Raw genomic sequence first — 17,648 nt, 5'->3', positions numbered from 1 at the left:
ACCTTCTAGCTTCCTTTGTTGATGATGAAGAGGTCAGCTGTGGTAATCAGTCCTTTGAAAGAAATCTGCTTTATCTTATTATTTTAAAGATCATTTTAAATTTATCTGCTGTACCTAGTTGTAGATTTCTTATATATCCCACCTTGGGATTCAGAATTGAATCTATGGATTTGTGTTTTTCATCAGTTTGGGAAGTCTTGGCTCTTATCTCTTTAGATATTACCTGTGTGTTCTCCCTTCATCTCCCCTTTTTTCTTTCTATCTGGGATTTAAATGAGACATACTTTAAGACTTTCTCATTTCATCATCCATGTCTCTTAAACAGTTCTACTTTCCATCTGTTGCTCTGTCACCTGCATTCTTGATCATTTCTGTAGGTATAACTTGTAGTTTGTTTCTTTGGCCGTCCCCTAGTCTAGTCATTCCATTTTAAAATTCAGATATCTTATTTTTTCTATTTTAGTGGTCCTGTTTAGTTCTTTTTCAAATCTTTGGTCTCTCTCTCTTTTTTTAAAATAATTTCTTTTTCCCTGTACATATTTTAGGCTTGTTTTACAGGTTTGGTCTTTGATAGCTGCATGACTAGAAGTCCTTGCTAATCATTTTCTTTTGATTATTGTTTCATTCATTATACCTCATTTCCTTGTGTGTTTAGTTTTGGGTTTTTTATACTATTCATTTAATGGTTTTCATTTAGTAATTTCTGTTCATTTTCCTTGGAATTTTTTTCTTGTGGAAATTCTTTGAGTTCCAGAATGAAGATTTGCGTTTGTGTCTGCTAAGCACCTGGGAGCATAGCCAATCTAACATTGCTTTAAGTTAAATTCTCAGTTTGAGGTTTAACATTCAGAAATTATTGTGAATTCCCCAATTTCAACTTCTTTTATTTAGCAGAAAGGAACTATATTTTTTTTAAGATTTTTTTTTTTTGATATGGACCATTTTTAAAGTCTTTATTGAATTTGTTACAGTATTGCTTCTGTTTTATGTTTTGGTTTTTTGGCCACGAGGCATGTGGGATCTTAACTCTCCAACCAGGGATCAAACCTGCAACCCCTGCATTGGAAGGTGAAGTCTTAACCACCACTGGACCACCAGGGAATTCCCGAAAACTATATTTTTAATCTGTGACATAATCCATAAAATTGTTCTGTTTTTCAAAATAACGTAAACTTAAAATCTGGAACTTAACCTTGGTATGTCAACTCATTTGCATTTTATACTAAGAAAATTATTTTACTAGAACTGTTCTTGTTTAAACAGTAATGACTTTAATCATATCACCCATACTCCTTCACCCTCATAGAATGCAAAGTGGAATAAATAAATTGCAAATATTGGATGAGTCAGTGGATATCAAAATATTTCTCCAGATCACAAATATCCATCCAATCAGTTGTGTATCATTGCTGGTTGTATTCATTAGAGCACTTTTTGTTCTGAGTGTTAAAAACCAACTCAAAGTAGCCTTATCAAAACAAAATAATTTATTAGCTCAATATAACTAGTCCTGGCTTCTGACACAGCTGGACTCAGTGCTAAATGAAGTGATCAGGAGTTAGTCTCTCTGTCTCTTAAGCAGGTTCTCCTGCTTCAGGGGCAAAGATGACCATCAGAAACTCCAGGTTACCAAAAATGCCAGGATTAAGTCTTATCTGCCTGGCTTGTATAACACACTTATTTCCGAACCAGTCACTGTGGTCAGGGTTGTTAACTCTTGCGTTAACTCCAAGTGAGGTCCAATTTGCAATTCCGAGATTTGATTATTCTTGCACTTGTCAGGGTGTTGGTTAGGGCTGGGGTGGACATGGGGGGCAGGAAAATGGGTGGGCACTGGGTTTATTTCTAGTTTACATTATTTATATTATACTGAACTTAACCCCCAGAGTCCTAGCTTTATGAAAGAAGGAACTTCTGTTAGATTCTCTACCTTGAGCAGAATATGGGCCTTGTTTCCTCTTCCAGGAGTCTAGTGAAATATAGTGTCAATAAAAGACAAAACTTAAGTTTAATTAGTTTGCCAGTGCCTTCCGTGGATGGAAAGAAGTCTGCAGTGTTATTCTAACCTCTTTGAGTTCCCTACTTTACTCAGTCTTTGCCCAAGAGTTCTTTACTTCTTGCTAGCTAGCTCAGAGATGCCTTTACAATGTTCTTCATACTTTATCCCACTTTGGAAAACTTTCTGACAGTTTCTTTTAAAGTTAAACATACCCAGTGATTGAACAGTTCCACTCATAGGTATTTATATAAGAGAAGTGAAAACATACGTCCACAAAAAGACTTATACCAGAGTATTTATAGTAGTTTTATTTGTAATAACCGCAATTTTGGAACCACCCAAATGTACCACAGGAGAATGTGTAAAATTGTGGCATATTCATACAATAGAATCTTATTCAGCAGTAAAAAAGAATTCATTGGTAGTTCACTACCAATATACCCCTCAGCATGGATGAATATCAGAAACATTAAATTGAATGAAAGAAGCTGGGCAAAGAAGAGTACAATTCTGTACGATTCCGCATATATGAATTCGTAGGACAGGCAAAACTCGTCTGTGGTGATGGAAAGCAGAATTGTATGGTTTCCTGTTGGGGGAAGAGGATGGGGATTTACTGAAAGGTACAGGAGGAAACTTTTCTGGTCTGTTGCACATGTTCTGTATCCTGATGGGAGTGGTGGCTACCATGTGGAAAGGGGTGTTTGCTGACGCTCCTGGGTAGACTGAGTCACCTAGCTAGCCACGTCAGCTCCATTTCAAGTGACCTTTGAGTTATAGTAAAATTTCCCTCTTACTAGCATTTGAGAAATCAAGGATTAGTGTGGTTGTTTATATAATCTTGAGGAATACTAAATGCTAGATGAAGGAATATAAATTGGGTGTCTGTGTGTGAGACTGACACACACACATACTGACTTCTGGCCTAAGTGAGCTTGAGTTCTACTTGGCATGGGAATTAAAGACCCATACTCTTCAAGCATTGTGATCTGTACATGCAGAGTGGGTTTATATCAAAAAATAATGTTTTTGGTTTAAAACTATCATTATTTAAAAAATCATTTCAAAATACGATTTCTTTTCTTTTTAACGATTCCTGTGGAATCATTTCTGTTTTTTGAAAGGTTTGTCCCATCAGATGAAAAGAAGAAACAAGGCTGCCAACGAGAAAATGAAACTCTAATACAGAGAAGAAAAGACCAGATGCAACCAGGGGGCACTGCAATTAGTGTCACAGTTCCTTACAGAGTAGTAGACCAGCCCCTTAAACTAATGCCTCAAGACTGGTAAATTAATCTGTATTTTTCACATAGTCGTTAATTTTTTGTGTAATGAACAAGTATCAAATTTTATCATGAGTTCTAGATAGAACCTATCCTTGAAACCTGTGTTAAAATGTCTAATTTGGTCATCAGTAATGTTAACATTCTAGTAATACCTAAGAAATATATTTTGGATGTCTAAACTTTATTTTACTTATAAGAAGAAACACAAACTTCTGGAAAACTTGGAGAGTAAAAATTCTTTCCACTTGTCCATTTATTCTGGATCAGCTTTTAGAACAAAATTTTCAAATAGACTAATGTTGTTTTAGAGGGCCTATGTTTTAGATTTTTGATTTGGAGAATTCAAATTTTTTAGTAAGAAGTGATAAGTGAAAGCATTGTTACTTTTATTGTAAGGAAATAATTTAACAAAAATAATAACATCACCCCAGTTCAGCTCTTTTATTGCATTAAAATGTCCTTTAATAAAATATTAAGCTATTGGTTTGGCCAAAAAGTTCGTTCGTGGTTTCCTGTAAGATGTTACGGAAAACCCAAACGAACTTTTTGGCCAACCCAATCTTTGTAATATAAAGTGCGTATAAATTCAGATACATGAATTACCTTAAATTGTTTAATTAATCTAAGCCAGAGTAAAAATACAAAGTCTAAGTGTGCATTTCTCTGATATAGAGAGTGTAACACATTGATGCATTAGCTGAAATTTACCTTTGAAGTACTTATTAGTCTTCAGATGTTAGGAAGTCAAGCCATCGAGAATATTAGTATGTTAAAAATTTACTAAAGAATCAAGGGTTCTTGTATTAGAATTCTCCTTTAGTACCTAACAGAAATACTTTGAGTTATATATGAGGTCCTAGCCATTGGTGTCATAACCTAGGGATAACATTTTCCTTACCTTTCTTCTGTTCTCTGTTAATTGTCCTCTCAGGAGTTCACTGGGAATAGTATTTTTATTATCCAGCTCACCTGCTAACCCTATGAGACGCACTAGGATCTAGGGGACCTCTGTCTAGCAAATCCTCTTTACTTTGGCAGGTACCTTGGACCTTCAACTATTGTATGGTGCAAGTTACATCATAAAATTAAGAGGCCATTTAATAGTGTGCTCCAATACCAAAGATGGTTTAGGCAGTATGGAGCATATATCCCATGAAGGAGGAACTTTTTAATTTAAGGTTTAATTTTAGCCTTAGAGATTTTGAGCAGGTTAAGAATTTTAAGCTGTGGTTTTTCTTAGTAACTTTGATCACTGCTGTAAGTCTTTAACTTGAATAGAAGGTAACTTTGGCTTAATATTCTGTTGGATGTACAGAGTCTCCATCTAATGCAGTGATTACCAAAGTGTGGTCTGTGGACCTCTGAGCATTCCCAGGACCCTTTCAGGGAGTTGTAAGGTCAGAACTGTTTCCATTGTAACACTGAGTTGGCTATTCATGTGATTTCTTAGCCCCCATACAGGACAATAGCATAACCAGCGCACAAGATCAATGATTGATTTCCCTCCCTCTCTCTGCTCTCTTCTCACACTCCTCCCCTCCCTCCTTCTCTCTTCTGGCTAGTGGACTGTTCTCTAGTATGCTTGTGCATTTCTGTAAAATAGGGGTAATAATAGTTTACCTCACAGGGTTGTTTTGAAGGTTAAATGTGTTAACATAAGTAAACTGCTTAGACCAGCACTGGCACATAGTAAATGCTCGTAGTAAAACTAATGAGTGTTAGTTATTATTGTTGATGTTATGATTTTGTTCCCACCTCTTTAGTTGTAGGCTTATACTGTGTATGGCTTTCATACTTATTATAATTTCTCAGTTTAATTAAATTTTCTGGAAGCTAATGAAATATGAGGGCCTAGAAAGAGATTTGTGCTTTTTAGGAAAATGAAGTTGAATGGCTGGGAAAAACAAGTTGCTTTAAAAAAAACTTAGAGAATTTAGGGTGAATGAAACAGCTGTAAAACAATTGAAAACGTTTAAAAGTTTAGGTGATTTCTGTACTCAGATTATTTTCCAGATAATCAGAAGGACTCAAAATAAGGCCTTTGAGCTTTATAAAATGGTTAGCAAATTATTATAATTTATAACATTTATAATTAAAGTGAAATATTTAAGATGCGTTTGAATTTTAAATGATTTTCTTTTAAAACTAACTTTTTCAATTAACAGATATACTACTGTTCCCTGTTGCATAAGCAAAATGGGCCCTTTAATTAATAGAAGGGGCAGAGATAAAAGGCTAAAAGGATCACGTATAGGACTGTGCATGTAATTATGTTTAAATGACTTAGGTGTAAAAAACAACACATGGGAAATGTAGCAATCATTATGTACCCTAATGGTAACATTATAATGAAAAGTTATGGTAATGCAGTACTGTGTTTGCCTCACAGAAGTATTGACAGGAGACTATTGCAGGAATAAGGATGAGACTCTTTCCATAAGGATTATAGTAACCAAGAATATTTGAGATACTCAGCCTCCACTCTTCCCTTCCTTCTTTTCTATTTATAGGGACCGGGTTGTAGCAGTTTTTGTGCAAGGTCCTGCATGGCAGTTCAAAGGTTGGCCGTGGCTTTTGCCTGATGGATCACCAGTCGACATATTTGCTAAAAGTAAGAGTCTCTTTATTTTTACTGCTTATCTAATATAGAAATGCTTTTGCTTTCCTTCCTTCCTTCCTTCCTTCCTTCCTTCCTTCCTTCCTTCCTTCCCTCCTTCCCTCCTTCCCTCCTTCCCTCCTTCCCTCTTGTGGAAACCAAAAGATTCCTGTTAAGTACCACATATTTTAATTTTTAAGCACCTGTGACATTTTTTTTTTTTTTGCGGTACGCGGACCTTTCACTGTTATGGCCTCTCCCGTTGCGGAGCACAGGCTCCGGACGTGCAGGCTCAGTGGCCATGGCTCACGGGCCCAGCCACTCCACGGCATGTGGGATCTTCCCGGACCGGGGCACGAACCCATGTCCCTTGCATTGGCAGGCGGACTCTCAACCACTGCGCCACCAGGGAAGCCCCTGTGAAATATTTTAAAGCCTTTTTGGAACATTAATATTTTCTGTGTACTTATATCTAACAGTGAATTATTGCCTATCCCATAACATTAATAAATCATTAATACTGTTGCATGTCCCTACACTTTTATTCACTTTGTTAGCCAGTTTTTAAATGGGTTGGCTTTCGCCTGCTACTCCCACTATCTGGAGTGGTTGCTGCACGACTGGCCTTTTGCTGTTCATTTAGGTCTCAGCCAAGTAAGTACTCTGTCCTTTAGGGAGCCCTTCTCTGACCACCCTGGAAGTAGCCGTTACCTCCTCCCAGTTACTGCAGTGGTAACACTCACTGTTGCTTGACATTATCTTATTTTCGTATCTGTATTGTAAGTCTTCCCTGGCTAGAATGACAGTTCCAGGGTGGGAGCAGCCTTATCTGCCTCGTTCACTGTTGTATCATCAGCACAGAAGAGAGCATGGCGTTGGGAAGCATTCAGTAGATACCTGTTAAATGGATAGATTTCATGTGTCTTATGTCTTTTATTGACCATATTTTGGTATGTATTGATATACCAAAAGTAGATGAATTTAAGCTTGTCTTTTTTTTTTTCTTTTTTTTTTGTTTTGTGGTACGCGGGCCTCTCACTGTTGTGGCCTCTCTCGTTGCGGAGCACAGGCTCCAGACGCGCAGGCTCAGCGGCCATGGCTCACGGGGCCCAGCCGCTCCGCGGCATGTGGGATCTTCCCGGACCAGGGCACGAACCTGTGTCCCCTGCATCGGCAGCCGGACTCTTAACCAGTGCGCCACCAGGGAAGCCCTAAGCTTGTCTTTTTATTGGTAGGGATAGTCTAATTATCATTTAATTTGAGTACCCATTTAAGCTAGTAACACTAGTAAAATTACTTTTTAAAAATCATCCTCATGAAACAGGTATGTTTGTTAGAAATAACAACTTTACTTATTATGAATGTAGACTATGCTACTGTGAAACCCAGTTTTTTTTTTTTTTTTTTTTTTAAATAAAACAATTTTAGTTTTTGTTAGTGGTACCACCATTCTTCCAGGCTGGAAACTGCCCAGGCTTGAAAGCTTTTAATTGCTTATTCTCCTGCCTTCATTCAGTTTTAAAAATGAATTCTAATATGATGGTAGCTTTTTATGTTATTTCAGAAACCTGAGTAATGCACAGGTTTGATAAATAGAAGTCAAAGATGTAGAGAGAATGGGAGTTTTAATGAAAGCAAAATGTCAGTGAACACTAATTTTGTTGTGTTTTACCTACTTGCTTGCCTTGTTGAATAATACTGTAATAAAAAATGATTAGAATGTCTTCAAGATATAAATGCTCTCTAAATTCATTGTTGTTTTGTTCAGATTGTTAGTCTTCAGAAATTTAGATAAGAACTTAGAGATTTTTTTAAAAGTTAACAATAATAAATTTCTTCCAAGAAGTATTCTTTCTCTTCAACTTTCCTTCTTTACTTATCAGCATTTACAATGAAAGTACTCTTGCCACTTGCATCATAAAGGGAAACAAAACCCTTTCCTCTTACCTCATCTTTTCTTCTAGCTGGCTCTCCTTTCCTTTTACAGCCAAGCCTTTGAAAGAATTGTCTCTACTCACTCACTTTCTGTTTGATTCTCAGGCTACTGTAGTTGTGCTCTCTTGCTTGCCCACTAAACTGTTCCCGCCAGACTCACCAGTGACCCAAATATTGGATACTTTTGATCTCCTTATCAGAATTTTACTCTCGATCCATTTCCTCCTTTTTAAATGTTCTTTTCTGAGGGCTTGTTACATTTTCTCAGACACTAGCTGCTCTCCCTCTGGCTTTCAGTGACATATTTGTGTTCCCGCTTCTCTTCTCCTATAATTACACATACTCTCTCAAGGAGATCTGATAGCTTTCAGTTACCATCTGTATCCTCTGTTTATAAAAGTTATGTCTCTGGCTTGATATTCTGGGTCTGCCTATCTCGCTGATGACCAGGTGACTCCTTGTGAAGTCCCATCGGTGTATCAGGACTCAACCTGTTCCAAGCAGAATCTATTGTCTTATACCCTCTGTCATCCCCAAGCTGTTCTTTGCCTCAGTTTTTTTTTTGTAATTTGCCTAAGCCAGAAATTTAGAAATATGTTATCTCTTAGCTTTTAGCTGGTCTCCTTGCATTTAACTCTTTACTCTTCTAGCTCCTCACCTTTTCCCCATAACCCACATAGAAAATGATAATCTCTATATAGCATAGGAGTAAATTGAGGGTACTTGGTAAAAAAAATTATATTTTCTTCATATTGCACAGTAAGAAAATACAAAGGTTTAGAAAAGATTTTAAATATTGGATTGTATAAAATTTCCAAATAAAATCTTTTCAAAATTATGAGAGATTTGAGCTTGTAACCGGATATAGCTTTTAAAAAATATTATTATTTTTTTAAAATTTATTTACTTATTTCTTTTTGGTTGCATGGAGTCTTCATTGCTGCACGTGGGCTTTCTCTTGTTGTGACGAGCGGGGGCTGCTCTTCTTTGCGGTGCGCAGGCTTCTCATTGTGGTGGCTTCTTTTGTTGTGGAGCACCGGCTCTAGGCATGCGGGCTCAGTAGTTGTGGCATGCGGGCTCTAGAGCGCAGGCTCAGTAGTTGTGGCGCACGGGCTTAGCTGCTCCGCGGCATGCGGGGTCTTTCTGGACCAGAGCTTGAACCCGTGTCCCCTGCACTGGCAGGCGGATTCTTAACCACTGCGCCACCAGGGAATTCCCCAAAATATTATTTCTCATGCTTGAAATGGTTACATACATTTGTTGATCAAGATTTTTAAATGATGATTTCTTCAAATTTTTGAGTTAATCATTGTGAAAACTTTTTCATTTAATCTTCTGTATTATGTTGTCCCTTTGTCATGCCATCATTTATCTACCGAAATACTATTTAAGAGCACCTTTCTATTTCTTTTCTTTCTTTGTTCCTGCAAAAAAGCCTTGACAACATTCATGCAGTTTGCAAAAAATGAACAATTCTGAATTGTGTGAAGTATTTTGCTTTAGTGTTCATTGTTTCCCCAGATAACTGGCTTCTTATAAGAAGAACTTTGTTTCCTCTATTTTTGCTGAGGCTTAAAAATTATGTCTTTTATGAATAAGAAACACTGGACTTACTGGAATTCCTCCAGGGAATTCCCTAGACTGGCGGCTGAGTTCTTGCTGGGGTTGGTTACACCTGCACTGCCCAAAACAGAAGCCACCAGCCACATTTGGCTGGTCCAAATTGAAATGTTCTGTCAGTGTAAAATACACACCAGATCTCGGAGACTTATACAGGACAAAAATAAAATATCTCATCAATAATTTTATATTGATTACATGGTAAAATACATTTTAGATAAACTAGCTTAAATAAAACCTTAAAATTAAAAAAAAAAAGATGTTTTATGGTATCTTGGTGTAAGTTTGCTTGCCACCATTGCTTCATGCTAATAACATACTTTGTATGATGAGAGAAACCATATGTTTCCTCATTTGTGACTTAACCTTTTTGGACTCTGATATTGTTTTAATTTAAAAAGTTGTGTATTCTATTGGAAAAATAAATACTGTGTAAACTAAATCTACTGAAATTAGTAAAGGGGATTATAGGCCTTTATATAAGGCTTTATTATTTAGTTTAAATTAATTAGTTAATTAATTTTGGCTACATTGGGTCTTCATTGCGGTGCGCGGGCTTCTCATTGAGGTGGCTTCTCTTGTTGTGGAGCACAGGCTCTAGGTGCACAGGCTTCAGTAGTTGTGGCACGTGGGCTCAGTAGTTGTGAGTCATGGGCTGTAGAGCGCAGGCTCAGTAGTTGTGGCACACAGGCTTAGTTGTTCCGCAGCACGTGGGATCTTTCCGCACCAGGGCTTGAACCCATGTCCCCTGCATTGGCAGGTGGATTCTTAACCACTGTACCACCAGGGAAGCCCTATACAAGGCTTTAGATAAGTCATTTTAAAACTTATAACTCATGTATTTTTAAGAATGATTTTTAAAGCAAATCATACTGAGAACATTAGAAAAGAGAAACATGTAGTAAGCACGATAGAGAGTATTCAAATATTGACTTAATTTAATTTAAAGGTTTAAAGAAACTTAAAAAATATTTTTTACACATATAAATAATAATTATTTTGAAAGTGAGTTTTCTGAATCCATAACGGATAGTCCCTTTAAATGAATTGGTTTAAATTGATTAATTCGAATTAAATTCAAAATAAATGTGCTCAATGAGGAGACCTTTATTTATGAAAGCAAATAATTTAAAAGTAATATTTATGTGTTTTTTGGGGGCACAAATGGTTTATTTTGTATTTCCATCAAGGAATTAGACCTTGATTAGTTAACATCAAAAGCCAGTAAGTCTGCAAGCAGTATGGAACAAGCAATCTATAAATCAGCTACTTAAAAAAATTAACAGTCAATCATTTTCTCTTTAGAAACTCCTAATAGTAGGTGATAATGGTGATAGTAATGATCATATCTTATATGTTAGAAAAAAAGTAAAAAATGGAAAGAAAAGGTAAACATCTTCCACGTACACAAGTAAAACTAACACTCCACTGATGATAAACTGATTGCAAATACAATAATAAACTGGTGAGGATGGTCCAGCAGGACGATCAAGGAAGAAGATTCAAAGTCAGTGTTTATGGTCACCTTTTAACGTTTGACAGCAGACACTTGTTGGGAAGTTTAGTCCTAGAGTCTTTAATCTCCCCAGCAACCAGAGATAGCATTTGAAAACGAAAATCAGATAATTTCACCTCCTTGCTCCAAACTATCTAGTGGTTTACTATCACATTTGGAATAAAATTCAGATTTCTTATCATAGCTGAATAGGTTCTTCATATAGGACATTGCCTACAAAAGTTGTTCTTGTTTGTAGGGCATTCCAAGCTTGCTTCTAAGGGCCTTTGTATCAGCTGTTCCCTCTGCCTGAAATCCTCCTCTTCTAGATCTTTGCTAGACTCTCTTTTTATATCATGCAAATATCTACTTCCAGATAACCTTCTCCAGAGACCTTCCAGTTGTTTCTTCTTCCCTTTTCATTTCTCACCAAGTTCCGTTAGTTCTCACTTGCTAATTATCTCTTGAATCTTTCTCGTCATATGTGTATCTTCTCCCCAGTAGAGCATATCTCTTTCTCCTCTAGATTAGTATGCTGTATCATCAGTCTCTGCTATACACTCTGCAGTGAATCCCTACATCTCTTAGGTAAAAGTCCAAACTCCTGAATATGGCCTACAAGGCCAGCATTGCTCTGAACTTCTATGGTCTTAGCTTTTATTCATTCCCTGTGTTATTTTTTTTTCCCCTACCTTACTTTGCATGATGCAATTTTGTTAAATTTCTTTAGTTCCTAGACTAAACCTTTTTCTCTTTGAGCATGTTCTTTTTGTTAACTGGATCACTTTTCTGTGTAATTCTGTGTAATTCTTACTCCACCCTGCCTATCTAAGCCTTTTCTGAATCCCACGACGTGGGAAAGGTACTATTCTCTTGTGTTCCTATGATATTCTACTACCTTTATCATACTGTATGTGAGTAGTCTTTTTCTTCTTCTTATCCTTCACTGGATCATATGCATTTTATTTTACCTCATTTTTTATTTCAGTCCCCAGTGGCTGGCATGTATAAGCCTCAGTAAATTTTTGTTTAATTGAATGTTTTGGGAGATACTACAGTGCTCAGCCTCTTATTTCAAAGATCACTTTGGTTATAATACAGTTTTGGTTGGTGGAAGAAAGGTTGACTTTTTTTTTTTAAGTTTTTTTGATTAATGTCTGTGTTTGGGTATTTTTATTCTTTTATAAAATATTTTTATAATTTTGGTTGCAGTTTGAATAAAGAGTATTAATTCTCCCCCCCTGTAGTTAAAGCCTTCCATCTCAAATATGATGAAGTTCGTCTGGATCCAAACGTTCAGAAATGGGATGTAACAGTATTAGAACTCAGCTATCACAAACGTCATCTGGATAGACCAGTTTTCTTACGATTCTGGGAAACCCTGGATAGGTAATCCTGATCCTAAGATGCACTTAACTTCTGCCTTATATTAGTAATTTTCCTGCCTCCTTATTGGATTTTAAGTTCCTTAAAGTTGTGAACCGTATCCCCCAAAGCCCCTTTAAGACATTGCCTAATTTGTTGTTGCTCTAAAATAGATAATTAACCAATATCTTGGTTATACTGACTTGAACAAAGGGAGAAAGGGCTTATAGCTTGGTAGAAAGAGCACTAAATCTGAGTCAGAAGACCTAGATTTTAGTCTTGATTTTGTGATTCGGCTCGAATGAACCATGTGACTTTTCTGAACCTTGTTTTCTGTCTGTCCAGGGAACTTGGACTAAGTAAGTGGTCCCTTAGTATTTTGCCAGCACCAAAAGGTCTCTGACTCTGGACTTGAGTTATGGGTAGCTGGCTGCTCGTGAAAGGAGTTCAGTTTTTGAATATATCTTAATTACTAATATAAATTGAGTTCTTAAAGACCTTTGCAATAATATCAGTTTTATAATTGGAAATTTAACAACAGCATGTGATCACAATACCACTGAATCTGTGGTTCTCGTTTCAGGTGCTCTGTAAAATCTGTAACTTTCTTGGTCTCTCACTGAATATTATGGGTTTCCTCAAAGTCACAGGTGATTGAGTTAACCCAGTGGTTATAATTGATAATATATTAAAGAGAATCATTTATTATTCTAGCCAGAAGCTCTTAGATTATAGAAATTTTTAAGAGGAATGTTTTTTCTGGCTTACTTCAGAAATCCTTATATTCCCAAAGGTTACAGTATCCATTTTTTAGAAAATAAAACATCCTATTCCAGTGTTGATTTTAAGTTTTAAAAAATGTCAACTTATTTTTACATGTAATATTCTAAAACTTCTAGAATTCTTATAATCATTATAACCTATTATAATATTATTTTTCAGGTACATGGTAAAGCACAAATCCCACTTGAGATTCTGAATTACTTGTTTTCCCGCTTTTCTGGAAATCTGGATTAAGAAGCATGGATACACCATGATCTAGAGACTGGGACTCAAGCTTTATGAATTTATCAATGAAGAAGGTCGCAGATCGATCTTTTATAAAACCTTATTTGATGATTTATGCTTCAAAGGGATGATGCCTGTCATATAAGCAAACTTTTTGGCTTACAACTATTTTTTTAATATTAGCCTTCTAGTCTGTAATGGAAATTGTATATTTTGATAGAATTTTTTTCTCCATTGGTTAAAGTAGCATTACTTAAAATTTGTTTCTTTAGAAAATAAATACAGGTTACAAAAGTGTGTATATGTAGAGGTTATAAGGCTCTCTAAGCCATCTTCTGATTTTTCATTGCTCTATAATTCCTTTTATTGAGAATACTGTGTTATGAATGGTATTAATTTTAGTCTCTGGAACTTCCAAAACCAAGCAAAGGGATGTGACTATTTTGAATGAATCAAAATGTCAGCCTGTATGTGTACTATATCTGTACTTTCTCTATTTAAAAAGGAATAATGAAAAGTCAAGAACAATTCATCACCTTTGGTTGAACTGTTCGGCTTTTCAAGACTTCTTTACTTAAAATGAATACATTTAATGAATGTACATTCTTCTCACTGACTTTGGTAATTTTAAAACTTAGAATGATATATTTCTATCTGTGATATCTTTCCACTTGAAAAATCTCAAAACACAGATTAAAAACCTTATAGGCTATAGTACTTTTTATTTTGGGAGCCAGAGTATGATTTGGGGGAAAGAAATGTATTAGTCCTACTGCAGTGTAACTGTCTTTTCTCATAAGTCCACCTTTGATTCTTTGTATGGTATAGGATTTTGAGTCTTCTGTTCCTAGGCATGTTCTTATCTTCCATTATCTTTAAATATTGATAAACTCTCCCAGACACCAAAGAACATATTTGCTTAATTAAGTGTCTGAACAGAAACAAGATAAAAACACTGGTATTTTTATGTGCGTATTCAATATCGTATAAAATATAAAACCTATATTTTAACTTAGTAAAATATTTTACTACTTCTGTACGTTAGAGTGTTGCATCCAAGGTAAAACGAATGAGCTTTTTTCTTGAGTCTTGATCCACCTTTTATTACTTAAAAGCAGCTTTTGGAACCTTTACTCCCCTAAAGAGTTTTTGCCACTAGAATTGTTGCTGATCATTCATCTTATGTCATTTCCCGCCCCAGGAATCTCTCGTAGGTTAACATATTTTATGTATACATTTAGCTCTTTCTTATGTTAAGCTGACATTACCTAGCCTCATTTTGAAATTTAATGCTATCGTAAAAATGAGAAGCACTTAATATTTATTTTTTAAGTAACCAAAAAAGTCCATGCCAATAATGAACAGAAAAAGTATTTATTCATATGGAATTCACTAGGTTCCTGAGGAAGAAAGCAGTCAGCGTTTTAAATTATTAGATTTTAGGATATTTATAAGGTTTGAACAGACTCTGCCCCCCACCCCTTTCTTCCCTTCTCTGCATCCTCTCTTCTTGAAAAGAAAACTCAAATTTGTTCACATTAGAATTTCTCAGCATATAAATCTGTTTTCAAAATAAATTGTGTTGTATAAACTTTCTCCGTGATGAAATAGTCAAGGACTAGAATCTGTAATATTTTAATGTAAGATTACTTGTTAAGACTACTACAAGTGGACATGAACTACCTTTCTATAAAGATTTTTAGTATTTATACTTATGTATGAAATTTATAGAGTGTGGTTAAAATTGGGAACATCTACTTTAAACAGGGTTTATTTTTCTATCTTGAATTTGCCTTACGTGTATTCAGAGGCTCTGGAAATAACATTAGGAAAAGTACAAATATGCTGTTTCATGTATTTGAAAATCAAACCCTTAGTATGTACTTTTTGTCTTTTTTTTTTTTTTTTAACCTTCATTCCCTTAATTAGGTCCATGTAATTCATTTTATAGCCATTAATTCTAAGGAAAAAAGCTTCCAGCCCATCACTCTTCATCCTCTCATGGCTCCAGGTCCTGTAGCGGCACCTGTCACAGTGCCTTGCACACAGTAGGCATTCAGTACATATTTATGTGCACGAATGAGTGATGGATTCTCAGTGTAACTGATTTATTACAAAAAAGTACTTTGACTCTACTTGGTCTTGGAGTTTAAAAATACAGAATTGTAATTGTAATTCCCTGTAGGGAATGAAGAGTCCTATGCAGATACTTTAATGGAAAGGAAGTATGCATTAGTAAGTTTGACTTACCCATAAGTAACTGGAGACACCCTTGTCTTGTCTCACCAGTAAAAGAAAGCGCCTTTTCTTCATTCGTAGGACACCTTTTCTGAGTCAGGCAACAGTAAGAAGCTTGTGGGTTTCAGTCAGCAGCTCTCAACCCTGACTGTACGTTAGAATCATTTGGGGGCCTTTAAAAAATTCCGTTGCCTGAATCCTGTTTCTGATTTAATTTTTTTGGGATGAGACCTGTTCATCAGTATTTTTAAAAAGTTGTTCTTCAGGTATTTCATGTTGAGAAAGGATCGAAAATCACTGGCTCAGTTTGTTACGAAAACAATGCCAGTATTAAATGTTGTGTCGTCTCCTCCTTTTTTTGTTTTTTGTGTTTTTTTTCTTTTGTGGCCACCTTTTGCACTAGACCATCCCCATTATTGGTGGTATTGGCCTATAGTTCCACAAGACAAATTCAAGTCTTATTTATTTAATATACGAATATTTTGCTGTTTAATATTTAAACAATGTTTAATATATTTCCTTATAAACTAGTATTATAGTTTATGGTTTGTTTCCCATGTGTCCATATCCTTTACTAACTTTTTTTTTTAACAGCAGCGTGACAACAGTCCATACAGAAATAACTAATTCATAATGAGGAAAATTCATAATTAATTTTTAAGGTAGAAGGAAATAAAGTATTAATTTCTTATCTGCCATGCAGAATTAGACAAATAGAATTTGCTTATGAAAGGAAAGAGGCATACTTTTTAATTGGTCTACACAGAAAAGTAAAAGTAAATTATTCATTTAAATAAGATTCATTATCTAATAAACATTGAAGGAAATATTTTTCCTAAATAAAAAATTTTGTGACTCCTAATAAAATTAAAGTGATGACATTGTTCTTTTTTGGAGGGTGGGGAGGGGGTATTTAGTTGCCATATTTCTTACTACATAACAATTTCATTTTATTGGTGTCAACAGTAGGAACAGTGATAAGATATACATATGTGGCCAGGAATAAAGTGCCACTTTGCCAGATAACTATTAGATGAGTCTTAGTTGTCAAACTAATTCGTTTATAAAATTTTTTGAGACCAACAGTCTATAATATTACAAATGCAGCCATTACAAAAGCTGGTCAAAATTAAAGGAAACATGAAAAATAAATGTAATCACATGAGCCTTAATATTACGTGACTGAACTTTTATGATTCACTTGGATTTGATATTCAACTGATTACTCTAACCATGGTATATTAACTTTAGAAATAAAAAGGGGAGAAGTGACTGAATTTGACATAAGAATTGCATTAGAAATTTTGAAATGGCATGTCCTATATGTTCTCGCCAACTCATTGCCACATTTGGATATATATTGACCCCAGCATGGTTTCTATATTCATATGTTGGAATAATAACTAAGGAAAAATTGAAAATGTATAATAGATGTATAAAGAATTATATTTAGTAAATGCATAATAGGTAATACCACTTTCAGGTTATTGATCTGTTCGGCTTTTTATGTATTAGGTAGTGTTTATACGAGTACCTTGGGAGTTATAAACGCGTGCCATTTAAATGAGTAAAGCTAATGAAATAAAACCAGTTTTATTGCCAAAATTCAAAAAGTGGGGTGATACCATGTCAAATTTAAGTAAATGACCTATCTCTGAGAATTTCGTTTGCCATTGAATTCCATTTCTATCCACTTTAAATTTACTAAAAGCTACTTAACCTCCAGGTTTGATTAAAGTGCTTTAATATGTAATGCGGTTCATGTACATGGCGTAGGCACTAGAAGTGATTGTCTGGCCACCGATTTTATTATTTCTCAAGCAAAGTGGTTCTTGAGTAGAGTTTAAATTTGGGCGGTGTAACCTGATAAAGTGTTGTACTCATTCTGATTTAACATCAGTGGATTTTTAAGTCTCCGGTTTAATTGTGAATAAAACATTTTGTGGTACTTTAATACTACCCTCCCCGCGCCCCCATGCCCCACCAGAAAAATCCCATTCCCCCAAGAAGACAGAAACTGTACTGTGGGGTAGGATGTGGATGATGAAAGTCTTTACATAAAATGATTCATCAGATTTTTCAGGCATAGTATTCCTCTGTTTCGGA

General features: G+C 35.4%; 1 protein-coding gene across 1 annotated transcript in view; it reads left to right on the top strand.

Annotated features, from left to right (window-relative positions):
* The window catches only part of CDC73 (cell division cycle 73), a 95,640-nt gene extending 78,214 nt beyond the window's left edge, over positions 1 to 17,426 (top strand). Inside the window, exons 14-17 of the mRNA XM_024738211.1 lie at positions 3,124 to 3,285; positions 5,796 to 5,896; positions 12,179 to 12,320; positions 13,239 to 17,426. Coding sequence (XP_024593979.1) covers positions 3,124 to 3,285; positions 5,796 to 5,896; positions 12,179 to 12,320; positions 13,239 to 13,275 — 442 coding nt within the window. The 3' untranslated portion in view covers positions 13,276 to 17,426. The remainder of the gene's footprint in view (positions 1 to 3,123; positions 3,286 to 5,795; positions 5,897 to 12,178; positions 12,321 to 13,238) is intronic.
* Positions 17,427 to 17,648: the final 222 nt, after the last annotated feature.

The sequence above is a fragment of the Neophocaena asiaeorientalis genome, unplaced genomic scaffold (genome assembly GCF_003031525.2).
Source record: "Neophocaena asiaeorientalis asiaeorientalis breed wild unplaced genomic scaffold, Neophocaena_asiaeorientalis_V1.1 scaffold25, whole genome shotgun sequence".
Classification (NCBI taxonomy): domain Eukaryota; kingdom Metazoa; phylum Chordata; class Mammalia; order Artiodactyla; family Phocoenidae; genus Neophocaena; species Neophocaena asiaeorientalis.
The sequence above is the reverse complement of the archived record's forward strand: the minus strand, read 5'-3'. Positions and strand labels throughout refer to the sequence as shown.